This window comes from Heloderma suspectum, chromosome 4 (assembly GCF_057233095.1).
Source record: "Heloderma suspectum isolate Gila_16-S chromosome 4, 16-S_ref, whole genome shotgun sequence".
NCBI classification, from domain to species: domain Eukaryota; kingdom Metazoa; phylum Chordata; class Lepidosauria; order Squamata; family Helodermatidae; genus Heloderma; species Heloderma suspectum.
Window position 1 is genome coordinate 63,795,429 of NC_139461.1, and position 26,947 is coordinate 63,822,375.

A 26,947-nucleotide genomic window follows, 5' to 3' on the forward strand; every position below is an offset into this window, starting at 1 on the left:
GGCTACACTCAGCTTTTGCTTCCTTTAGAACCATGAACTCAAGTATAACATGGTCGCTTTCCCCCAGAGTTCCTGTAACTGCTACTTTACCCACTAAGTCATCTCTGTTGGTTAGGATCAAGTCAAGGATAGTCAATCCTCTAGTTCCTTCCTCTGTGTTCTGTAGGAGGAAGTTATCCACCACACAAGTCAGGAATTTCCTGGAGGCCATGTTTTGCAGAATTTGTCTCGCAACATATTTGTCTTGCAACATACCAGGGAAATTGAATTCCCCCATTACTACCATATCACGCTTCCTTGAAACATTGGCAATTATTTTTCAAAAGTTTCATCCTCGTCTTCTCCTTGATTGGGTGGCCAGTAGTAGACTCCAACCACCACGTTCCTTTTATTCTTTGCTCCATTTATTTTAACCCAGATGCTCTCGATGGAGCTACTGATGTATCTGCTTCTTAATATTATACCTTTCCTTCATTCTATGCTTTTCAAAAAATACTTTTACTCTAGCAATAGCATTTAGCCTATCTATAGATACTTTCCAGCTATTGATAATAATGCTGTGTGCTCTGGGCAGTTATCCTACATAACCACCCAGAGAACTGCAGCTATGGGGCAGTACAGAAATGTAATAAATATTACATAAATCATAAGTCTTGATACATGATACCACAACTTTGCAGGCCTGGATCTAGCCTGTGTCTGGATGGGACCTGTCAATGCCTGGAAATGCTGGCTTGGATCCTAAATGGAATGGAGTTCTGTTAATGAAACGGACTTTCTGACCATCACCTTCCCCTTCTGTCTACAGCCACCTGACAATCCAGTCCTGACAGGTGGGGGACCCTCCAGAACACAGTTTGGATGGAAGGCTGCAGCAGAAAGGGGAAATCAACTAAAGTCAGGGATCCTCCTCCTTGCTCACACAGCTACGAATGTTGGGCTGTAAAACTTCCAAAGCAGTCTCAGACTTTGCAGTGCAAGCCAGGAACATTTGGATCCAAGCCCCCATGTATACCACATTGAGTACCATGACAGAAGAAATTCAAAATATAAATATAAATTAACTGAAGAAAACTGAAAGTGTGAAAAGAGCTTTTCCACAAGAGCAGGGTTTTCATATCAGGTACTTTTGAGTTTTCAGTTACACCTTTGTTGGAGTGATTTAGTAGAGGTGGTTGGGGACACAGGATCACAGCTCCAGGATTTTTTTCAGAGGAGGAGCGATGACATCATTTGCTGGAGCACCAAGGTAATTGACAGACCTCCCTGCTCTGGCAGATGAATGAGATGATAATGAGGCTTTCAAGTTTTATTATTTTTTGTGACAAATTAGCATAGAGAAGGAAGTCAGAGGTTGAGAAAAATAATAAAGCAGAGGCTGGATACTTTCTTTGATACTTATTTCCCTTTTTTTAATGGAGTTCCTAGTTCAAAGTGTAAAGATTGCATTTTCAAATTAAAAGCAAAGGCTGCATTTCAGCTGACTGAAGATCTTTTGTTAAAGCTTAATGCGTTTACAAGCAGAACCTCTGCAGTCAGAAGTAAGCACCGCTGAGTTCAGTAGAGCTTACTCCCAGGTAACTATCCACAGGATTGCGTAGTTGTGAGTTTTTATTAGACGTTTGTTGGTTTATTTGGAATTCCTGTGTTTTACAATGGAGTTTTCAATCAGCATTAGCTCCTTTGAGTATAAATGAGAAAAGCATATCTCTTGGGGATGTGACGGTGGATTGTCCTCATGGGTATGGCCATGGAGGCTTTCATGATGAGCTCCTGCACATCAGAAATTACAACTAAGACACTACTTTGTTGGGAACTTGGCACTGAAACATCTTTGTTCTCAAACATGATAAATGGTTCTCTTTAATGATATTCACCCATACGATGATTCAGTTCATGTTTTTTGTAGCAGCTTTAATTATGAAATAAGCTTTGAAATTATGAGGTATGTTGACATCACTGTGTGATTCTTCCCATAGTTTTCTGTCTTACATGAAGATGCTTGGGCCTCATTCAGTTAATTGACAGGATTATTAAAATGTGGTCCAGCATGCCCTGATAATTAGAAAAGTCCAAAAATGGAAGATTTCTAGCTCTCTCTCTAAACTATATGAAGCCTGTCTCATAATAGTAGCCAGCACTCCAGCATAAGGTCAGCCCTTCCATGAAGTAGGGTGAAGGTCCTGCCCCAGGAAAACTGTGCACACCACTTGGCACTCCAAAAAGCCATGTTGGCCACTCTCCTTGCAGCAAGAGTTTCTGGCACAGCTCTCTAGAGCGCCACCAGAGCTGTGCCAGGGAGGTAGGCTGTCTTGGAAGCTCCAGCAGCCACTCAGAAGAGAGAGTGGCCTGCATGGCTCTCCAGAGAGCCTGGCTCAAATGCCTTGCTGTGAGGGGTCCTTCCTTAGTCCAAGACATTGGCAGGGAGGTGACCGTGGAGTTCGCCTGTACTGTCGCAGTAGAGGCAGTATCCAGGGCCACCTGCACAACAGTGCCTTGCTCTGAGAAAGGACCACACACTATGAGACATCAAAGGAGAGGGCTGTGGTGCAGCAGTGCCATGGGGGGGGGAGAAAAGGGAGGGCTGTGCGGGGTCATCATCACCATTGTCATCGTCTTGGGGAAGTGAGGGGGGGTAGGGCGGTGACAGCTGCCACTTTCATTGCAACTGGGGTAGGAGAGAAGAGAGGGCAGTGCCGGAAAGAGAGCAGATGGCACCATCATCATCATGGGAGGAGGGAAGGGAGAGGAGGGGTGGGTTGCTGCTGTCTCACAGCCAGGTGCGGGGAGAGAATAGAGGGCAATGGTGAGGGGGTGACAAGGGAGGAGGAGGGCGGGCAGCACTGCCATTGAGGGGGGAGAATGGAGGAGGAGAAGGGGGCAGGGTGGGGCACATGCTCCCAATGTTGTTGCTGCCAGCGTGCAGGGGAGAGAATGGGGGGGTGCAACTTCCCTCCTCAGGCAACGGGAGGTGTTGTGCTGGTGTGCTCCACCACAGAGCAAACCAAAGCATACAAGAGACAGAAAGTTAGGCTGCAGGATTTTAAAAGCAGCCTCACATTGGGGAAGCTTCAGTGGCAGCCAGGAGCATGTCCTGCACATGCATAACATATCCTTCCTCAGGCGGTGGGAGGTATTGCGCCGGCTGTGCTCCACCACAGAGCAAACCAAGGCATACATACAAGAGACACAATGTTGGGCTGTAGGATTTTCAAAGCAGCCTCAGATTGGGGAAATTTCAGTGGCAGCCAGGAACGTGTCCTAAACACGCATAGCGTGCTCTAGCGATTTTTAGATTGAAGGACAACAGATTCCAGCAGTAGCCAGGATGGTATAAATGCCTGCTGATGTATTTCAGTACCTGAAATATGCTTAATACTGCAAGAGAATAGTGAAACAACAGCAGAAGCTGGCTTTAAATCAGTTCTATAACCCCCAAGATCAACTGTAGTCCATCTTGGATTTTGACAGATCCTGCAAAGATAAGCAATTACAGTAGTTTCCATTGCATGAATGCGTTTTAAAAAAAAACCTTCACTTGCACATAAAAGCAAATCTCCTTTCTTAAAATGGGTTGCATGTGGATACATCATAATGGGTACAACTATTTTAGAAGCAGTAATGTAATGTCTAACTATATTATTGTAATATTTCTAATGCTTCATGTTGAATGCTTGAACTTCTAATGCTTGAAGTTGTTTTTAGTCTGGAACATTAATGGACTAGAAAAAAATGACATTTCTTCCCCAAACCTCTAATATGTCACCAGTGTAGTTTTCTGCTCTATTGTCTGGGAACATTTTGAGCCATAAAACTAGTCCTGGAGCTCTGTTCCATGTACAACATTTCTAGGTGGTAGCATTATTTCAGTATCCATTACCATGTAATCTGAATTGTTTTGCTGGGTTGTATCCAGTTAGCCCTTTCTGCCAACAGAACGGCTTCTGTCAGTGGCTTACTGCAGCCCCCTGTGTGCCTCCAAAATCTACTTCTGGAGTAGATTGGGGGATATGGAGGGCTGCAGGGAGAGAAGAGAAAGGAAAAGTCCTGTTGTGCAACCAGAAGTCTGGTCACGTGATGTTGTATTTCACCCTCTATGATTTTGTGGAGTTTTTATAGTCTATTCTGTAATGCAAACATAGGAATTACTCTGGAAGTAGGACAAGCTTGCCTGTGTGTTGCTCCAACAAGCAGTAAATCATGACTGAGCCTTAAGTAAGGTTTTGGCTTTCTTCAGCTCATTATCATTGTCTCCACACTGATTAGCATTGTCTCCACACAGCTTCTCTCTTAAAGGGTTGTGGACCATTTTAAAAACCTCAGACTGTAACAATGCAGGGGTGGCTGTGGCATGCTGGTGTCTTCATGGCTGAAGTCCTCAGAGTCCAAGGACAGCAGTGTAACACAGGGGCAGGTCCCTGCTGTCTTCTTAGGGAACTAGGTCCTAAGGAGGTAAAAGTCTCATGACGCCTTTCTGTAGCTGAAACCTCTCCGTGAACTGCTAACTCAGAAGCCTCTTCTTCTGAGGATAGGGGCTCGGGGTTGTGGAACATGACATCAAGTTGTTAACAATAATAAAATTAAAAACATAAAAACACATCAATAAAAGAAATAGACAGAACCAGTTAAAAGCCTTCAGCCGCAGACCAACTTACATACCAAAGACTTGCCTGAATAGAAATGTATTTCTTTGTCAGTGGAAGGACAACAGAGATGGAGCCAATCTAGACTTTTCTGGCAGGGAGCCCCATAAACTGGGAGCAGCCACTGAGTAGGCCCTGTCTCACATCTTCATAAAACATGCTTCTGATGGCAGTGGGATCAAGAGAAAGGCCTTCTCAGAAGATCTTAAACCCTGGGCAGGCTCATGTCTTTCAGATAGTTGATATAAACAGAGTAGTACAACATTGTGTTGGGTTGCACTTGCCCTAAAGGACCACGTTTGCCACAATTATCCATGTACGAATCATATCCATGCTGGATTACTGTAAAGCGCTCTACATGGGGCTGACCCTGAAGATGATCAGAAAACTTCAGCTGGTGCCAAATGTGGCCACACAGCTGTTGGTGAGAGCTGGGCAATCAGATCATGTGACACCAATACAGTACCAGTTACAGAGATCACATGACACCAGTACTCTAGCAGTGCATTTCCAGCCTCAATTCAAAGTGCTAGTTTTTACTAATAAAGCCCTGAACAGTTTGAGACCAGGTTATTTGAAGGACTGCCCTGCTCAGAGATCTGCCTGTAAAATGAATTTGATTGAAGGGCATGAGAGATAGGAACTTTTCAGAGGTAGCCCCCAGACTCTGAAACTCTTTTTCCACTATGTGGTCACAGTGGTGAATATTTTTAAGAGAGCTTTAAAAACTTTTTTCGTTTGTTTTTCTCTTATATTGTAACTCATGTGTGTGGAAATTGTGCTTTAGTTTCTGTGTTGTTGGAGGATTTCATTATAACTGGCCTGTACCTTTATTATTTTAATCGGTTCCTGCTATGTGATTGTTTGGATTGACTTGGATTTTTAAACTGTGCTATATATTTAATGTTTTATCATGTGAGCTGCTTTGTGAGGATTTGGTCCTAAAAGGCAGCATACAAATGATTATACAAATAAATAAATATCTTCTCCATTAGTTCTCTCCTGATTTGTTGCCTGCGCTTGTAATCCGGTGTTAGGGAGAATGGAGCAGCAGGTAGGGAAGTGGTCAGTTCCTTGGGGACCTCAGACTCAGGAGTTGTGGTCTTTGGAGTTCCTTGTTCAAGTGTCTCTTGGCTAACAGGCTCTGTCTTAGATCCAGTGTCAGGGTCTGGATCTAGTTATCCATGGCCTTCACTAGTGATCCTTCTGATATGGCTAGCCCCACCTATCTAGGTTGGGAGTCAAAGCTGCTGCCTAGAGTAGCAGGTTTGCAAATCAGAATATTGAGCATAGACCATAGGATATTAGGGATGCCGTATTGGTATGGAATAATTTCACTTGAATATTACACACCAGTACGATAAGATGCAGATATGAGATATATTGCTCGCTGAGTTCATCAGAAGGGAAGACAGCTCTGGTGCTCTTGTCTCTGAGGAATCTACCAAACCTGAGCATCACTGTTTTTGTTTTTAAGCGAAATGTTTGTAATTGAGCAGGCATTTCAGTAGCTGGGAATGGTTCTGGGTTTCTTGTTAGTGCTACATTCTTTTGATGTCTTTGATATTTTAAGAGTATGTGACAAGGCTTAGTACTATGACTAAGTAAACAAATTGATTTATCTGGATAAATCTGTTCAAATGTCTCAGTTTCTTGCTTAGCCTGTAAATACTCTCTACTTTTTAGCTGTTTTTTCCTCCTTTTTTTGACTCAACAGATTTTCCTTCATGCTCAGGAATTATTTTAGCCAGATAAAACTGCCTAGCAAACTTGGTTTTGTTAGCACTCTTTCCCCACCGCCCCCAGCCGTTTTTTTCTACTTAAAGCATGTGATTTAGCTAGGAGCAGAACTTCTATAGCACGTGAAATTTGGAGCAGAACGTTGAGCTAACACATAAAAAGAAGCAGCACAAGTGACGTATGAATCCTCTTTCTTTGCTTCTGAGTAGTGTAAGATGCAAGAATGTGGGTAGAACTTTCCCTGGGGAAAATCAGAGGGCCCCCCATTTGCACAGTACCTTGAAGCATGAGAAAAGAATTCTCAAGTCAACAGGGACATCCTTCTATTGTTGCTTCCCAATAAGGTGAAAAGCCACCCTCTGTTGCTTATATTATCAGTATTTGCTTTACTAAGTTATTCATTGTCCTAACTTAAACATGGGGCATCTTGCTCACATCTTCTGTCCATCTGTGAAACACAGTAATCTGAATGATATGTCCTAAGCTATTATAAATATTTGAGTCCAGAGAGGCCAGTCAACACAGCTTTGTTCAAGCACGGTACACCTTGACATACACCCCCCTGCCAGTGGAGAGGGATAGTGTAGCAGATTGTAGAAGACAGTGCTATAATACAGGTGAGAAGAGAGAGAAAATGGTGAAACTGCACATATTTTGGCAGGACAAGAAAGGTGAGAGTACGAAGAGAACTGCAACAAATATTTGAGTATCCCTGCACTAGTTGTCCCCCCCCCCGCCCTTTATTTTCACAACGATAATGCCACATGGTTGTAATTTTGCCTTCAAAAAGTGGAAGTGGGCTTTCTCACATTGATAAATTACAGCAGAGCATGTATCTCACCTGCAGTTGTCTTGAAAAGTTTTTAAACATCTACAATTTATGCCTAAGGGGTGTAATATTTGGCATCTGCAGAAAGAATCTGGGTTGAACACAGAGTCTTCCATAAGTATTTTATGTTCCGCCAAACATGCAATTGCCACCCATCTCGTCTCTCCACCTGCTTGCAGTTCATGGGTATGCTGAGGCTGGTGCCAAAGATGATAATCTGGCTTCTGCTGCCAATACATCTGCATTCTCACTCAGAGAATGTCCTATTCCAATCAATATTGGTTGTATCTACTCCTGGATGGGGCTATATACCCAACCAGTCACTCAGAACTCATACTTCATGCCAGACCTAAGTCATCTCCAACTCGCCTTCCAAATCTCATTAAACAATTGCTATCATGGTTATCCAGCACCTAGCCATTGGCTGGGTGAATCCTCACTGTAGCTGACATCACTGCTGATGTAAATGGGTAGCCATGATTTAGCCTGTCAGGAAGAACCTGTTCTCCAGTACAGAAGTGATGGTGAAGGGTAGGGAAATTGATTTAAAGCAAGGGAATCTAATTCATGATTTAAACCACCGAGAAAAAAATGACTGATCTTTAAATCAGTGATTTAAATCTTTGAATTCATATATTTCCTTGGTAAACATAACAACTAATCAGTTGTTATGACACCCATTAGAATATACTGGGTTTTAACTGAGTAGATCCTGTTCAGAACATAAACTGAAAACTTCTAATCACGAGATACGATATTTGTTTAAAGACAGGAGAGCAATTGTGAAATTAAGGATTGGTTTGATTGTCTGGGGCTTCATTCAGGTACTGCGTGGGCTGAAGGCAAAATAGGGTGGGGACAATCTAGCAGCATACTGTAACTTAAAGCTTTTACTGCCAGCACTAGGCCTTAAGAGAGGCTTTTCCGTTTTTTAGAATGGGGAAAAAAATGCACAAAAGCTTGGAAACCAACAAACGAATAGGTAGTTAGGGGGAAGGAGGGGGGGCTAGGGGGAGGGCTGGATTTTTCCTGCAGGCTTGAGGTTCAACACCCCTGATCTAGCTGATGCAGCACTGGGGCCAGATAGTGCCCAATTAAGTCAACGTTACTAACGAACCCTGTATGATATATGTGACAGTGACTCCAATTTAATGGAAAATATGTGTAATTAATCCTTACAGTTGAGGCTTATAACTAAATGAGGACTGTATCTGGGGTCTTAATGAATATTAAATTTGAATGTAGGGCCCAACAGACTCCTAGTATCTTAGGGCGCAATCCTGTCTGGATAGTCACCAGCCTCCAAAATTGGAGGCTGCCGCCTATCCTATGCAGGGCAGCTAGAGCACAGAGGGAATCTTCTCCTCTGTGCTCCAGCCACTTTGCATTTTTGAAGGTACTTACGTTCCACTTGAAGCCGCCAGTTGCAATTCCTACTGCCGCCCCTGAGCCGGCCAGTCCCACAAAGTGGCCGCTGCCAATGTTACTGGCAAATAAAGAGGCACAAATAAAGAAGCACAGCTTTGGGGAGGGAGAGGGAAGGGGCCCGGAGACCCGATAAGAACCTGCATAAAGCAGCTTCCCCGGTCCCCTCCCTGCCCCTGGGACCTCCCCTTTTCCCTCATCTCCATGCTCCATTTCTGAGCATGGAGACATAGCCAGCGTGGAGAGAACCTCACTAGCTACGAGGGGGCGGGGAGCATGGTATCTGGGATCCAAGGTCAGAGCCCTGGCTCTGACCTCAGTTCCCAGAAACCGAACAATCCTATGGCCCGCTAGACAGTGTCTAATGGCCATAGGATTGCTCTCTTAGTCATTTGTGGGGGGTTTCTTCAACTCAAAACCTCTTGGAAGTACAATCAGACATGACTACTGAATGGTTAATAGTTCATTATTGCAAATGTTTAATCAGGCTAAAGAAGTTACTGTGTAATCAAGTGTGAGTTTTCACATAATTGTCTACTACCTTCTTGTTCCCGGTGGGCCTAGGGGCACTGAAACCTGAAACCATCACATCACCTGATGGGGCCCAGTTTGAATGTCTGCAAACTGTCTTCCACCATATCATCTAAGGATTCAAGCCCTATTCAGGTGTTCCCCAAACATGTTAATTATATACACAAGGAGGGGGAGTGCGCTAGCCCTGTCTCCTCCATCATTGCTGTCCTCACCCTTTACACATGGAGGGTAACTTTGCACAGGGGAGAGCCTCCTCTATCTGTGGGAGCTCTCCATGCTATCAGGGACACTGGAAAATCAGAATTTCAGATCATGTGGAAATTCCCCATGGATACAGGAGGTTCTCCTCCTTTGTGTGTAGAGGATGACAAAAGCAACAATGGAGGGGGTGGGGCTAGCACACTGTCTCTCCTCACATGTTTAACCAGCACACTTTGGGAATGCCTGAATAGAGCTTCTGGCTATCCAGACATCATGACTTCAGCATCAAGTCAGCTCCCCTCCTCATCCCTGCTCCCACACCAACTTGGGTGGCGTTTCTGTAACATCTTGCCTGACAAAGATCTTGAGGTCTGAAAAGGTTTCACTTTGGGGCCAGGGGGTGACTTTTGTTTTGGTCTAATAAAGGTATTACCCTAATATGGACTTTGGAATTTTTCACATATTGTTTGAGTCCTGGGGCTTGAACCTAGGTTGAGCCTGCAAGATTGTTCCACTTTAGTCATAATATTTCCCTGTCATATGATCTGTTCCCATATTTAACTTAGAAGACTAATGCTAGCTTCCTTGTACCACAATCTTAAAAGTAAGCTAGAAAGTGAAACTACTTAGAAATGCTTAGTACTGAATGCTATGTATGACTGGATAGCAAATAACGGTATGATGTCTGTATATGATAGGATGGCGTAATAGTGCTTGGATAAAAAGTTCTATAGAACTACCATTAATTGGACTTATGAAATGAGAAATGTCAGGAATAAATCTGCAATCTTTTATTCTTCTTGGGCTCTGTTTTTGTTTTGAAAATAAAATAACAAAATTATGCAGATGTACTCAAACAGAAAGTACAATTTGCATGCTTGCCTGTTCTTTCAGGTCAGGCAAATTTGATTTTAGTTGCTGGGGGAGCAGGGAGGACTGTCAACTAACGGGTGTTTCATTTCCTTGAAACAAACAATACGTTTTAGCAATAACCACAAACAATCAACCCAGAAACGCAACTTGTTATAAATCTTTTCTGAAACAAAATGAGCTCAGCTCTGTAATCTGAAGAAATTGCAAAAGAATGCACACATGCCGTTGCACAGCTAGAACCAATCTATTATTTTTATTCCTCTCTCGATATTTACAGCTTTAGTATCCTAGGATGCCTGTTTCTCCATTATGATCTTATGTTTCCCTGGGATGCAAAATCTTTAATCCTTTTAAGCAACCTCTGGGTTTTAGCAGCAGAGATCAGAGGGACCTGCATGCTCTTGAAAACACAGCTTTGATGGAATAAAATAAAGAACATTTTGTAAGAATAATGTGTCACCACTTCACAAATAATTCTGCAGTTTGGAAATGTGCTTGGAAATGTGCTTGTGCATGCTCTAGATTAAAATAATGTGGAATAAGACAATCAAAAGAGATCAGTTTAAAGGTAGAGGAAGCATGCCTTATTCTAATACATGTATGGGAATTCCTTAGTCTTTCTGGAGGCAGTGTTTACACTCGCAGCGGACTGTTTTTCATGTGCTTCTGTTGTTACAACTCACTTGTGTTGGACGCACACAAATGATCGTGCTCTCCATAAAGTCCCAGATCACCCATCTCAGCCCTTGCCACCCTTTCAAGTGAACCTCTGTGAAGGTCCCTAGCTTCTAAATACATGCGGTTGCACATATTACATCTTGGGCAGTGGTGATAGACGTAGAAGCAAAGTCATCTTCTTTTACCTACGTTTGCATGTTATTTTAAAATCTGTATTCACTGTTCCTATCAGATTCAAAGGCACTAGCAGTAATTATTTAATCCATGTTGAGATTTGTAGAAAGTATGGCTGGATTTGGAATCCTTCAAAGTATCAGTAGCTAGGTTGTTATACCTCCTCCAAGCTATGTAGAAAAAGCTGGACTGCTTTTACTTCTATGTAGAATCAAATCTACTTCCAGTAAGAACTAGAAGTGGGCTTCCTTTCTTCCTCCAAATCCTTCCTCAACACCTATCTTTTCCACATGGCCCTTGGCCTATTCCTTTCATCTTCATTCCCAGCCATAATCAAGTGCATGTAACTGTCGTACATGCCCGCAGTCTTCCCTCCCTACGCTTGACTCTTGTTCCTTCCCTCTCTTGTTTGTTCCATTACCTATTTATAGCAAGCTCCTTGGGGACAGGGGCCTGTCTGTTTTTGCCTGTGTAGCTCTGTACGACTAGAACTACTAGAAGTAGTTAATAATAACAATAATTATTAATAATTTCCTCTATTTTTGATGTTAGAAGATAAGTACTATTGCTTATCAAAATAGCACTATCTACACACAAGAGAGAGGTATCAACAGGCTTGAGGAAAAGCCAGCATTTGCAGAAGTGGGGAAAAAACAACATCTGGGGAGGGGAAAACCCCAAAAGGGGCGTTGGGAGCAAAAACAGCTTATTGATGACTGACAGGCCTGGCATCAGGGTTCAGCACAATCAGGTGGCTACCAAGGGCCTATCCATATCCCTGAGCCTGCTGCTGCAGCTGCCACCATTTTCCTCCTCCTCGCCCACCTGGCTGAACAGTCCATGCCACGGTGAGCCCACAGGCCCTGTTAAAATGCTCCATTTTAAAATAATGTTTTTAACTTACATTTTGAATAGCAGCAATCTGAACCAAGCTTTTGGTGGAGAGGACACAGCCAATAAGGGCACAGGGTGGTCTGAGTCCCCCCCAGAGGCAGTGCCTGATGAATTTGGATCGCTATGTAAAATGCAAGTAAAAAAAGAACATTTTAAAAATCCTGTGCAGGGCCTGCCACGGGTGCTGCCACTGCCCAGCTAAAAAAAATAAACAAATGGGTGGGTAGCAGGCTTCAGCAGTGGCAGCAGCAGATGGATGGGTAATGAGGGACTACGTCAGTGGCGGGATGGCTGAGGGATCGAGGGGCTTTGGCAGTGGCAGGATGGGTGGGTGAGGGAATTTGGTGGTGGTGGGTGAGTGGGCAAGGGGCTTTGGAGCTGGTGGTGGCAGCTAGGGGAGGTAGGTGAGGGGTTCCTAATTGTGCGGCAGCAGGTGGACAAGGGGCTTCTTTAGTGGCAGCAGGCAGGAGCAGCAGAGACCAGTGGCCGGGGGTGGGGAGCGACAGGAGAGGCTGCAGCAAGGGCCCATCGGCAGTAATATGCTGAGGGCCCACTGGAATCTGCCGTCGGCCCTGACACTGAGCATGCTCAGTGGGCACAGAATGCTGACTGATCATTGGAGAGGATGGAATACCCTGTGGAATGGAATATCATGGAGAAGGACATAACTGACTGATGGGAACACTGAGCAGGAGTACTCTACACTTCCACTTCTTAATTAATAATGCCCATAAATGAAAGTCAACCCAGTGATATCTACAGCTTACTTTCAGCTTAAACAGACATAGATGACTTGGTGTAAATATCTTCCAAATATAATATGCAGAGCTTACTTATTCCCCCATGTGTCCTGGGGCCCATCTACATGGGGCTTTTACTCCAGGTTCTACTCCACCTCCAAGTCGATTATGTCAGATGACGTATGCCACTCCCTATAGCTAGCTCAGCGTTTCTTGCCCTAATTCCAGGGCTTTTTCAAACTCATTTTGTGTCGGATTTTCCAGTCGCAGCGGCTTCAGTGCCATTCAGGAACCTGTGTGAGCTCAGCTGGCTTCGGTGTGGGCTGGTGGAAGCGGCGCTGATCGGTGGAAGGGAAAGTTGCATGGGGCACGGGCATGGGGAATGCAGAGGGGTAAACATGTCTTCCTGGAAGTAACTTATTGCCTTCAATTCCACTTTGCCAAGTAGGAGCAGCCCTGCTGCTTGGAAGCTGCGCCATTGCAAATGTGGGCTCAATCTCTGCCTCTCGCTTTAAATATTGATTGAGCACGGGAATGGGGAAGGGAGCTGGCCCTGCTGTTTTGAAACTGTGCAGCTACGAAGGAACACAGCTAAGAAAGGGTGGATGCCAGGGCGGATCATTTTCATGAACATGCACTCAGAAGCACTTCATTGAGCCCCTGTGGAACGGGGGGAAGCCTGTGACTGGGCAGGTAATATAGATCAGAGACAAAGTGCTGGTTGCTCTCCCTCCTCACGAGCGTCGCGCGCTCAGCTCTGAGCACCTCTTGTACTCCCACTCATTCTGCTCAGTCTCTGAGTGGCTGCCTGCCTGCCCAGCTCATAAATGTGTGTGTATGTGGGGTTTGTCATGAACGTCTACTCGTAAGCAGGTCCTCTATTGCACTGCATTGAACACGCGAAGGAGAGCAAATCTACGCTCATTGGCTGCCCTGCACCTACACAATTGATGTTCATTTCAACCTCTCCCGCCCCAACTAATGCGGCTTCAGTTCCCGTTTGCTCTGCAAAAGTGGAGGAATACAACACTGCATGTACCATGGAAAGAGCTAATTCGTTTATGTGAAAATGCAGATTTTGACCAAATCATCTCACCAAGAGTTTCCATTGAGATTGGCCCTTAAGCTTTCTTTGCCCTACATATATGTACAGCCCATTTTAATCAGTTGTAGAGAATATCTTCATACATATATTTGCCTTCGTTCCAAATTTCAAAATTATGACATTTACTGATGTTATGGGTCTAAACATAATGTTGTTGTAGATGGAAATGTAATTTTAAGTATTATGATTGCATGCTTGCAGATATTACCTACCTAACCTGGTATCTTACAGACAGTAGCCATTGCTATGGCTGTCTTTATATGACATGATGTAAAATAGCCATCATCAATCAACTGTCATGACCCTACTATTATATGCATGCAGTACCTATCAAATGTTTATGCTTACCTTAGAACAGACAAGCATTTTAGTACTTGCTAATTAGCACCTCAGTTGATAATGCAACAGACCACCTTAAGGCAGGTGGTCCTATTCTGACTGGACAGATGAAGGAAGAAGATACAAAGACATGCTGCACTTTATTCCGTTTCTGTTTTTGCATATCAACATTTCCTACCCAAACTCATTGGGTTGGATCCAGACTAAGTTAGTCAGACTTTAGTCTCATGAAATCATTGGTACTTATGGTAGTCATGACTGACTGATTTCAGTGTGACTAACTTCATCAGAATCCAGCTCATTGCCTTGAGTGCTATATTTGGTAGAAAGGCAGGGTACAAGTTACATAAATAAATTTGATTTAGGTCTGCCTAGCGGAGGTTCTTATTCATTATTTATTTTTAATACTTTTATGCTAGCTTTCCATCAGTCACTAAAATGGTGTACAGCAAAAAACACACCATAAAATCAACAAAACAATGCAAAAACGTTACAACAACATTAAAAGCAATAAAAGCAATTTAAATGCCAGGTTGAAAAGATGTCTTTTTGAAAGGCCAAGAGAGTGGGGAAAATCATGCGTCTGAATAGAATGCCTTCTAGTTTGGGGGTGATAGAGGAGAAAGTCCTTTCACATATGCCCAAGAAATGGGCTTCTGTGAGCAGTGGTATACTTAGAAGAGCTTCTTCTGCAGATCTTAATAAATAGACAGGTTCATAACAAGATAGGCAATCCCTTATATAGCAAGGCCCTTTAGGGCTTAGAAGGTTAAAACCTACACCTTGAATTGATCCTGGAAAACGTCTGGCAAACAGTGCAGATCTTTCAATATTAGGGTAGTATGATCTTGATACCATGTACCAGTTAGTAGCCATACCACCACATGGAAATTACTGGAAGTGTTTCATTGTGGCAGTGTACCATGTAGATGTCATGCATGAAAGCCATGTGCATTAATTCTATTAGAGTCCTGCCATACCAATGCCAGCCACTTCCAGGAATTTGTGGCATGGAGGCAGAAAATGTTTCAAGTGATCAGAGCATATCAGAAGTCAGTCCACGTGACCTTGCATGTTGCAGCCACTCCACAGAGCCACCACTATGCAGAATATTCCCCCCACCCCAGGAGCTTCTATAGCCTGGAGCAAAGCAACCACCAATCCTTCTAAAATCATACTTCTAATGTAATAATGCTTTTAACACTATGGTAACTTTGATCAAACAAGCCTTTTTATTTTTAATCCTTCATCTTTCAGTCAGATCATAGTACTATCACCATGTAGGCTTGCATTCTATAAGCATTACTTTTAAATTTTAAGTGCCCACTTACTTTAAAATATATACATTTGCAAAGGAGGGGTAAGGAAGAAAAAACATAAGTTTGTTGTTGCTTTCTTGCTATGTCTGTATTGTAGAGTATGAGATTTTACTTTAGAGCAAAACAGGTCCAATAGCTGACTTACTGTTCCTCCTTGTTTTTCAGGTATATAAAAAGAAAACTGAAGCTGCCAAGAAGGAATATCTGAAGCAGTTAGCTGCATACAGAGCAAGCCTTGTATCCAAGGTAACACGTGACAGATTAGTATTTGATTGTAAACTGCCCTGATATCATATTTGAATGACTGGATATAATAAACCTATGTACCTTCCTAAATAAATGTGTATCAGAAGGGACAGAATATAGTTGTTCCAGGCTTTTTTTTTAAATTGTTCAGTTCTACAACATGCATAGTGGGTTTTGCTTCTGTAAGTTTTGAGGTTAATTCTGTTAATTGCTGTGCAATACGAACAGCTGGCTGACGAATCAAGATAGTGAGCTCCCCCCCCCCTTTTTCCTCATGGAATTTCCACAGGCTGGAAGCATGAGCAGTTCTACAAATGCAATACAAAATAGTTAGTAACTGTGATCAGTAATTGGCTATTCTGATACTCAGTATTTTATGTTCACCTGCACAACATACACTTGAGCACACTCCAGGAGAGAGCGGAGGACAGGAAGGCCTGGCGTGCTATGGTCCATGGGGTCACGAAGAGTCGGGCACGACTTAATGACTGAACAACAACAAGCACAACATACGCATCATTGATCTGGTTTTCACATCATGGCAGCAATTCTTGGGTTGTTTAACCCAGGGATTGCAAGGATGCGAGCCGTGCACTTGTTGTTTCCATTTTTTAATTAACAGCCCAGGAATGTCCCCATTCCTGGGTTGTTTTGTGATGTACTACTCGTGAAACCAGTTTATGGGTTAAGCAACCCAGAGTTAAGCCAACAATTGCCCATGTTAACTGCAAGTGGAAATGATGAGCGCATGACTCGCGCACTCTGTCCCCAAAATTCTTGGGTTCAACAAAGAATTCGCTGTGACATGTGAACCAGGTCACTGTGTGATGTGCTAATGTACGTTTTTGTAGGTGACAAATTGGGTAGCTGAACAGTCTGCAATCTCTCTCATAAAGCAAAATACCTCTTTTTTGCTGTTGGGCCACTGAAATTTGGTGGCAAACCACCAATTCTCCTTTTAAAAGGGGTGTTTTTTCCCCCTTCCGCTGCACCACGAAACTTTGGCATTACGGTAGCAGGGTAAGCAGGGGCAGTGGTGTGGCCCCCACAAGGATCCAGGGGGGCAATGTGGCTCCCCCAACCCCTGGACGTTACCCAACCTTGCTTTGTAGCAAATTAGTTAGTGTCATTAATACTTTGAATGACCAAATTGACCAAAGTCTTTACACATAGCCAACTGGAACTCTGAATATTGACTTAACAAGTATTTTATTGGTCTTAATTGCTGAAACCTAATTTCCATGAATGATCTCATTAATGGGACGCTCTTTGTATGGCTAACCAAAGCTGGGTTTATAGGCTTGGATTCAAGATGCCTTGTACAAGCAGAATGGCACTTTCACTTGTTCAAGGTGTTGTTGTTGTTCAGTCGTTAAGTCATGTCCGACTCTTCATGACCCCATGGACCATAGCACGCCAGGCTTTCCTGTCCTCAGTTCTCTCCCACAGTGTGCTCAAGTTCATATTCATTGCATCGGTGATGCTATCTAGCCATCTCATCCTCTGCCGTCCCCTTCTCCTTTTACCTTCAATCTTTCCCAGCATCAGGGTCTTTTCCAGGGAGTTTTCTCTTCGCATTAGGTGGCCAAAATATTTGAGCTTCAGCTTCAGTATCTGTCCTTCCAATGAGCACTCAGGGTTGATTTCCTTTAGGATTGACTGATTTGATCTCCTTGCAGTCCAGGGCACTCGTAAGAGTCTTCTCCAGCACCACAGTTCGAAAGCATCAATTTTACGGTGCTCAGCCTTCCTTACACTCCAGCTCTCACAGCCCTACATTACTACTGGGAAAACCATAGCTTTGATTATACGGACCTTTGTCGGCAAGGTGATGTCTCTGCTTCTTACTATGCTGTCTAGGTTGGCCATAGCTTTCCTCCCAAAGAGCAAGCGTCTTTTAATTTCATGGCTCCAGTCACCATCTGTGGTGATCTTGGAGCCCAAGAAAATACAATCTGTCACTGCTTCCGTTTCTTCCCCTTCTTTTTAATGTTGAGTTTCAAACCAGCTTTTGCACTCTCCACTTTCACCCTCAACAAGAGGCTCTTTAGATCCTCTTCGCTTTCTGCCATTAGGGTGGTATCGTCTGCGTATCTGAGGCTGTTGATAATTCCCCTGGCAATCTTAATTCCAACCTGTGATTCATCCAACCCGGCGTTTCTCATGATGTACTCTGCATATAAGGTAAATAAGCAGGGCGACAATATACAGCCTTGTCGTACTCCTTTCCCAATTTTGAACCAATCGGTTGTTCCATGTCTGGTTCTTATTGTTGATTCTTGACCCTCGTACAGGTTTCTCAGGAGACAGTTAAGGTGGTCTGGTACTCCCATCTCTTTAAGAATTTGCCACAGTTTGTTGTGATCCACACAAAGGCTTTAGAGTAGTCAATGAAGCAGAAATAGATGTTTTTCTGGAATTCTCTGGCTTTCTCCATGATCCAGTGAATGTTGGCGATTTGATCTCTAGTTCTTCTGCCTCTTCGAAACCCAGCTTGTACTTCCGGTAGCTCTCAGTTCACATACTGCTGAAGCCTAGCCTGTAGGATTTTGAGCATAACCTTGCTGGCATGTGAAATGAGCGCAATTGTACGGTAGTTTGAACACGCTTTGGCATTGCCCTTCTTTGGAACTGGAATGTAAACTGACCTTTTCCAGACTTGTGGCCACTGCTGAGTGTTCCAAATTTGTTGGGATATTGAGTGCAGCTCTTTAACAGCATCATCTTTTAGGATATTAAATAGCTCAGCTGGAATACTGTCATCTCCACTAGCTTAGTTGTTGGTAATGCTTCCTAAGGCCCACTTGACTTCACTCTCTAGGATGTGCAGCTGAAGTTCAGTGACTGCACTATCATGGCTATCAGGGACATTCAGATCTTTCCTGTATTGTTCTTCTGTGTATTCTTTCCATCTCTTCTTAATATGCTTCTGTTAGGTCCCTGCCTTCTTTGTCCTTTATCATGCCCGTCTTTGCACAAAACGTTCCCTTGAGATCTCTGATTTTCTTGAAAAGATCTCTAGTCTTTCCCATTCTATTGTTTTCCTCGATTTCTTTTCATTGTTCATTTAAGAAGGCCTTCTTGTCTCTCCTTGCTATTCTCCGGAACTCTGCATTCAGTTGGATATATCTTCCTCTTTCTCCCTTGCTTTTCACTTCCCTTCTTTCCTCAGCTACTTGTGAAGCCTCATCAGACATCCACTTTGCTTCCTTGCATTTCTTTTTCTTTGGGATGGATTGAGTTGCTGCCTCCTGAACAATGTCATGGTCCTCCGTCCATAGTTCCTCAGGCACTCTGTCTATCAGGTCTAATCCCTGAAATCTATTCCACACCTCTACTGTGTATTCATAAGGGATGTGATTTAGGTCATACCTGAATGGTTTAGTAGTTTTCCCTACGTTCTTCAATTGAAGCCGAAATTTTGCAACAAGAAGCTCATGATCTGAGCCACAGTCAGCTCCTGGTCTTGTTTTTACTGACTGTATAGAGCTTCTCCATCTTTGGCTGCAAAGGACATAATCAATCTGATTTTGATATTGACCATCTGGTGATGTCCATGTGTAGAGTCACGTCCTGTGCTGTTGGAAAAGAGTGTTTGCTATGATCAGCGTGTTCTCTTGGCAAAACTCTATTGGCCTTTGTCCTGCTTCATTTTGTACACCAAGGCCATGCTTGCCTGTTATCCCGGTGATTTCTTGACTTCCTACTTTAGCATTCCAATCCCCTATGATGAAAAGGACCTCTTTTTTTGGTGTTAGTTCCAGAAGGTGTTGTAGGTCTTCATAGAAGCGATCAACCTCAGCTTCTTCGGCCTCAGTGGTTGGGGCATAACTTGAATTACTGTGATGTTGAATGGTTTGCTTTGGATTCGTACTGAGATCATTCTATCGATTTTGAGATTGTACCCCAGTACTGCTTTTCCCACCCTTTTGTTGACTATGAGTGCTACTCCATTTCTTCTAAGGGATTCTTGCCCACAGTAGTAGTTATGATGGTCACCTGAATTACATTCGCCCATGCCTGTCGATTTTAGTTCGCTGATTCCCAAGATGTCAGTGTTCCATCTTGCCATCTCATGTTTGACCACCTCCAGCTTACCTTGATTTATTGACCTTACATTCCAGGTTCCTAAACAATATTCTTCTCTACAGCATCGGATTTTCTTTTCACCACCAGACACATCCACAGCTGAGTGTCCTTTCGGCTTTGGCCCAGCCGCTTCGCTCTTTCTGGCACTACTTGGAAATACCCTCTGCTCTTCCCCAGTAGTATATTGGACACCTTCCGACCTGAGGGGCTCATCTTCCGGCGTCTTATCTTTTAGCCTTGTGATACGTTCCATGGGGTTTTGTTGGCAAGAATACTGGAGTGGGTTGCCATTTCCTTCTCCAGTGGACCACATTTTGTCAGAACTCTCCGCCGTGACCTGTCCGTCTTGGGTGGCCCTACATGGCATAGCTTATGGCTTCACTGAGTTATGCAAGCCCCTTCGCCACAACAAGGCAGTGATCCGTGAAGGGGTTGTTCCAGGTAGCCCCCCAGTATCCACCAATTCTGCCCTTCCACTGCAGCCCCCAGCGCCACATCCATGCTCTTTATCTTCACAAGGCTGAGCCTAATCAAGACTGCATCTGCCTGTAATATTGGTATAATATATTTTGTGATGGGTCACTGGAGTTGCTAATGCTGCAACCTATTGCAAGCATCACAGTTCTGGTGCAGTTAGTCTTATATATGAAAGTCATAAATATTTCAACTGTAACATTTTGTAAAGAGAAATATTACCATGCCAAAAGGTCTAAAAGTTGCTGTTTCGATACTGTAGAGTTTAATTTCTTGGGTTAGAATTACTGGTAGTCAAAAGGTGACCATTGTTCATTTAGAATTGATGATACAAATGTATATTAGTCTACATATTATAAGGTTTGCCAGAGCTTTTCTCAAAGCCTTTTCCCCACTCATGCTTTAGAATTATTGAAATTAATGGTACTACAGCCAAGCTGTTTGATGTGTTTGGAAATAAATATATAAAGAAAAAATCACATTACAAAGCATTTTATATAATGCTGTTCAGATTATGATATTATTTATAATACTGACTAAGCTTTTGCATTGCCCTTAGTTGCAACTTTCATTACTTCTACAAGTAGTTTGTATAGCAAATTGTACAGCATTATTTAAAATGCTGTGAATTGCAGTTTTGTTTCTGAAAAAACAAGCACTTTTTCTTGCTTACCAGGGCATGTTTTTTCTTCAGGCTGACAGTAGGATTTGTTACTTTACCTGTTGAGTAGATATTTGTAAGTATTTTATGTAGGCAACTCCAGCAGCTTGGGGTGTAAAAATCTATCTCAAGTTATTTAAAAGTTATGAGGTCCTATTCAACATACAATAAAATATAGTGTCAGATATGTACTGTGTAATTCATGTACAATTTAGGTGTTATCTTTCAACCTCTGAAGTGCAGCTATATTTGCTACTTTGAGAATGGTGTTAAGGGTGGTGGTGAGTTAATGCCCCAACATGTTCCCTGAGAGTAACTTGCCACCTTTGTCAGAGCTGCCTGCCTGCCTGGCACCAACACTGTTATCTTTTCAGCACCAGGTCAAGACTTTTCTCTTTTCCCAGTCACTTGGCAGCATGTGATGAATTTTAATTGATCCTGGATTTGTTTTATGGTTTGGCTGATTACTCAAAGTTGTTTTTAAATATATGTTGTCTTTGTGTATACTGCCTGTTTGTGTGTTTTTTATATTTTTAAATTTTGCATATTGTATTTTTAATGTTTTAACCTTTGTAAACCGCCCAGAGAGCTTTGGCTGTGGGGCGGTATAGAAATGTAATTGATGATGATGATGATTGTGATAATGTATACGATTCTTGTATCACAGAACGTAGGCACGTATATTTTATATAGTTTACAAAGATTAGGCAGCCTGGTGCCCTCCACTTGGTTTGGACTACAGCTCCCATAATACCGGAACTCTGGCTATGCTTGGTAGAGCTAATAGGAGTTGTAGCCCAAAACATCTGGAGGATGTTGGTTATCCTGTTAGACTGTTTTCAAAAGACAGAGAACAAATCAAACAGTTCCATCCTCCCTCCAGATTTATTACCAAGTCTAAAATGTGTCTTTCTTTGAATCAATTAAAATTGTTCTTAAAGCTGCTAAAACCTAATTTGATTTTCACGTCTTCATTCTCGCTCTAAGTCTTCACTTACTTTGCCGGAATCTCAGCCTCCTCAATCCTTCTCAGACCCAGTTCTCTTCACCTCCTCATCCCCCACTTCCTGTGTTTTCTCTGCTCTGCACTGCTGTTCATGATCCCATGGAAAACTACAGACTGCACTTATCGGGAAGAAATTACAACCCAAAGACTCACTCTCTTGCACACTCCCCCTTCTCGCTGCAGGGAAAAAGTAACATCTGATTCAAGCTACCTAATATTTCTTTGAAGGAATGGGTTCAGGGATGGGGGGGGGGGATACAGCCTGGATCAGATATTGTTTTCTCCCCAAGCATGGGAGCATGATACCTGAGACACTTAGGCTACAATCCTGTACACATTTACCTGAGGTAAAGCCCCACTGAACTCAGTGGGACTTACTTCAGAGTAGATATGTCTAAGATTCCATAGTTAAGAGGTTGAGATTTCTCTTCAGTATGTAACATCTGCAAGAGACTGTGACTTCGTGGAACAATGCCATTTGGTAATCTCGAGTCCCTGACCATTGAGAGTAATCATGCTGTTTGCCATCATAGTGAGGAAAAAGTGAGACTCCATTAGTATGTTCCATCTTTCTTTTGTCCCACTATAATAAAAAAAAGAGTAACATTTTATATCTCTTGCCTTGCTGCCTGTCCAAGTGTGCCGTTTTTCTGTGTGCATGCACTACTATACCGCACGTTGTGTGGGTGGAACACATATTTTTACCTATGCACAGAGAATTGAATTCCCTTTATCATTTCCATTTAATTTTGCTCAGTTTACTGGAGAAAATACGTTTTTGTTGCCATCATTACTACAGCTTGACTCGGGCAGATGAAGTTATCATCTTTTTCATTGTATATCATTGTGCATAATGAACCAATTTCTGTAATGTGCGTATTGGCTGATTGGTGGTGATGGTGCATACATCAAAAGGAATACAAATGGTTCTTCACAGGCTCCAGTGACCCCAGAGTGCCTGGAGTAACGTTAAACTTATTTTGACTTGTAAACGGAGCAAATGTGACATGGAGGTTATGGGATAAGGGCATATATGCATCTTCTAACCCTTGTTTTGACATAGTACTGCATTCTTTCAAAGGAACATTTTATCATTTTTTTCCTGGCATGCTTCACCTTTCACTAGTTATTCATTCAACTTCTCCCTAAGAGATGAATTATTATTCAGGTACATATCCACCGGCAAGCCCTTGGGAGTTAATCTCTTACTCTTTGCTGCATTTATGGGAGCACATCTAGTTTATAAGTCAGCTATGAAATGACTGCGGGGGAAACTGAGCAAAATTTATGCAAATCACTTTTTTAAAATGTTATATGGAAGTTATTACTGAAAATAGTTCTCCGCTGATTATTCCAAAAAGCAAAAAAATATATAAATAAATCTTCCCGGTTAACTTAATTTGTGTTCCAGTCTTACATGTCTGTTGGGATAATGCCCTAGAGTTGGTGAGTTGTTAAACCTGCTCCAAGTGGAGGTAGCTTCTGAGATTCTGAGACCTTGCATTGACTTGCCTCTAGGATCAGAGCTAGCCAATCACCATCACCATCTGGGGCTCTAGAGTAGTATCCTTTCCAACTTCTGCTGCAACTATAAGGAGACAACTAGTCTGCAGTTGCTGTTGCTTGCTAGACAGGGAACAGAGGTGAGCATTGGAGATTCTGAGGCACTGGAAAGACTCTTCTCCAGGGTCAGAATTGACTGAGATTTAATGATCAGGGTCAGAATTGGCTGAGATTTAATGATCTGGAAACCTGGACTCAGACTTCTATCTACCGTGTGCTGCAGCTATAAGGTGTACAGAAAAGAGCATCCAAGAAGTTCAAGGTACTGGAGCACATTCTCTACAAGGAAGAGCTGAAATATTCGTGGCCAAGGTGATCCATGCTCTGGTAGTCTTCTGGGTGTTTTACTGTAATACATGGCACTATCCCTAAAGATGACTCAGAAGTTTCAGTGCAGAATTTGGCTGCCAGAAATCTAACTGGTGCAGCACGTTTTGTTCATATCACACTAGTTTTAAAATAACTGCACTGGTTACCAATTTGTTTCTGCACTCAGTTCAGGATCCTGGTACTAACCGTTAAGGCACTTAACCGCTGGGATCCTAATACCTGAAGGAGTGCCTCTTCCTAAACCAGCTTGAATGTGCCTTTAGCTATTCTGCAGAAGCCCTTTGCTGAGTGCCTGGAAACTCTCATTTCCAGAATGAACCTGGAGCACCAGTGACCTGTCCTGAACCAGTAACTAGCATTTCTGCTCATTTCCAGGGTCACCTTAGGAAATGCCAACTCCTAGTTGCGCTAGTGGTGGGTCCTGTTGGTGTGATGGAGTGAGCAGGAGAGCAGAGGCAGTATTGGATCCTGCCCAATATATCTAAAATAGGATGTGTGAAATCAGCAAAACTCATTGAGGTTTGCCAGATTCTACCTTGAAGCTCAGCTTTTTCCTATGCAAAACAGCCGCAAACATTTCAACCTTTCTTTATAGGGGGTTGCTCCAGCGCCTTGATCATTTTGGCTGCCCTTTTCTGCACCTTTTCCAGCTCTACAGTATCCTTAAAAATCATTATTTGTTATAGATGGTTGACCATAAGAGCCCATTTAGCATTACCATCCCCTTGTTTGAGACCTTCCAAAAGAGCTTCCATGTAGCGACACATTACACAGGAGGCATAAGCAAGCCCCCTGACCATGAATCTCAGTTCAGTCATATGCAGTTTCTCCATGCCGTCCTCAGCCTGCACCAATGATGCAAAGCTGTGGTTTGAATGCACTGCTTCCAGTTGGGCTGGCAAACATGGTAAGGGACTTTAATTCTGCATTAAGTATTAAGCAAGAGCTTTAGGACCCACACTTCCCCTCATGGGTATAATATACATCGGCATTTTCTGTTGACATGACTGCCTGATCTCCCCTGCTCAACGTGCACATTTGTAAATAAATATTCCAAACCAACCAACCCACAGGTACTCCAGGTCTCTCTCGGTCTCTCTCGGTCTCTCTCTCTCTCACACACACACACACACACACCTGACAAAGAAGAAATAATTAAAAACCTGCCCCTAAACAACAGCCATCTGTTAGCTTTATTTTTGTAATAATCAAGTGTCCCCCGTTTGTGCTCTTGTCCGTACACAGGATGAGATGCTTACCCAAGCACTTCATCTGCTCTTGTCTCACCCTTACTCCCAATTGTACCACCACTCACACGAAAGGGGTCAACCCTCTTTAAAGTCTGGAGTGAGAGAGAGAAATCATATGCAAAGGAACTATAGACCTGTGCTGTATTTTATGTATTTTATGGTGGGTTTATGTATTATACACTGCTCAGAGAACTTTAGTTATTGAGCAGTTTAGAAGTACAATAAATAAAAATAAATGAATAAATAAAACTGCAGCAAGACCTATAGGGATTAGAGAAAGAAAGTGAATCCTGCAGAGGCAAGAGACAGCAGTAAGAAGGCAGCAGGAGTAGTGGTGGGGGAAGACACCGTAAAAGATATGTTTATTTGCTCTCCCAAGGGTAGTATTTACCCCAGGCAAGTAAGTGGTACATTACTTGGCTGGACATATCCATGATTGGCAAATGTCTAATTCTGAGCTTGATATTCAAGGTCACATACTACTTCTTGTTTGGATTCGCTTTTAGGATTCAGGCATAAGAGAAGATTTTATTTTCTTGCTTTTATCTTTTCTTTAATGGACATTCATCTTATTATGAGATTTCATATTTAAGTCTAAATATTAACAAGCTAGATTCTTTGATGCACCATCTTAAACTTAATAATATAGTTCAGTATTCAAAAGAAGTAAGTGTTGCCCTAAACTTAGAGAAAGGATAATGTCAATACAGATACTTTTTATAAAATATATTTTGTTCGGTAATGATGTGGCTTCTACTGCAGTGTCTTTGGTTCTTTTGTCATTGGTAGAGTAGAGCAAGCTAACAGCCAATACATGCAATCTATTATAAGCCTGTCAGGTTAACAGCACATATCAGCCTTTAAATGTTGTCTGTTGTTTTTTCTTTTTTTCTGAACAGAGCTACAATGAACCTGTGGATGTTAAGGTATCCCAACAACCTCAGATGATGAATGCAAAGCAGTCGGTGTTCCATGGATCTACACAACCTCATTCAGCCTTGTATCTAAGTTCCCATTACCACCAACAAGCAGGAATGAATCCTCACATAACAGCCATACACCCCAATATTCCTAGGAATATAGCACCTAAGCCCAACAACCAAATGCCCGTGACTGTTTCCATAGCCAGCATGGCTGTGTCTCCCCCTCCATCCCTTCAGATGAGTCCTCCAATTCACCCGCATCTCAGTATACAACAACACCAGCCGCTTACAATGCAGCAGTCCATTGGGAACCAGCTACCAATGCAGGTCCAGTCTGCTTTACATTCACCTACAATGCAACAAGTAAGTCCTGCTTAAGTTTTTAATCTCTTACAACCCTAATACTTCATTGATAATTGTGTGACTTCCTTTTCCTCATTAGTTTCAGATTGCATACACAGCTGCAAGTTATAGTCCCTAGGGGTAGCTTCTTCCCATAGGAGAAAGATCAGATGGCTCCTTGGCTCCCTAATCATATCACAGATTCCAGTATGTGTGCACAACCTGTGGGCCAGCATGACTGATCCTGCCCTATTGCAAGCTTGTGGCCACGTCCTGGCTATGTTGAACAAGTGAAGTTTCCTTCTACTGAGACTATTCAGCTACACAAGCACTATTTATGTTGACTGACAGTGGCTCTCCTGGCCCTCGGGTGAAGGTTTATGTCATTCTACTGGAGAAGCCAGGGATTGAACGTGAGACCTACAGCATGTGTCTGTCCACTTAGCTAGCTAGTCTGTCCCCAATGCATACTCCACAGCTGTAATTTGTTCCTCTGTTCCATCTACAAACTAAGAACCCATTCACTGCATAGAAACAGGGAGTATCCATAAGGCCCTAAGCTGCTGCTT

The 26,947-nt window shown here is 42.8% G+C and overlaps 1 protein-coding gene across 7 annotated transcripts in view; it reads left to right on the forward strand.

Moving 5' to 3' along the window:
- TOX (thymocyte selection associated high mobility group box) overlaps positions 1 to 26,947 on the forward strand; it is a 284,989-nt gene that overhangs the window by 240,173 nt on the left and 17,869 nt on the right. For all 7 annotated transcript variants that reach the window (XM_084849469.1, XM_084849470.1, XM_084849476.1 and 4 more), the window contains 2 exons: positions 15,660 to 15,740; positions 26,013 to 26,399. In XM_084849469.1, coding sequence (XP_084705595.1) covers positions 15,660 to 15,740; positions 26,013 to 26,399 — 468 coding nt within the window. The remainder of the gene's footprint in view (positions 1 to 15,659; positions 15,741 to 26,012; positions 26,400 to 26,947) is intronic.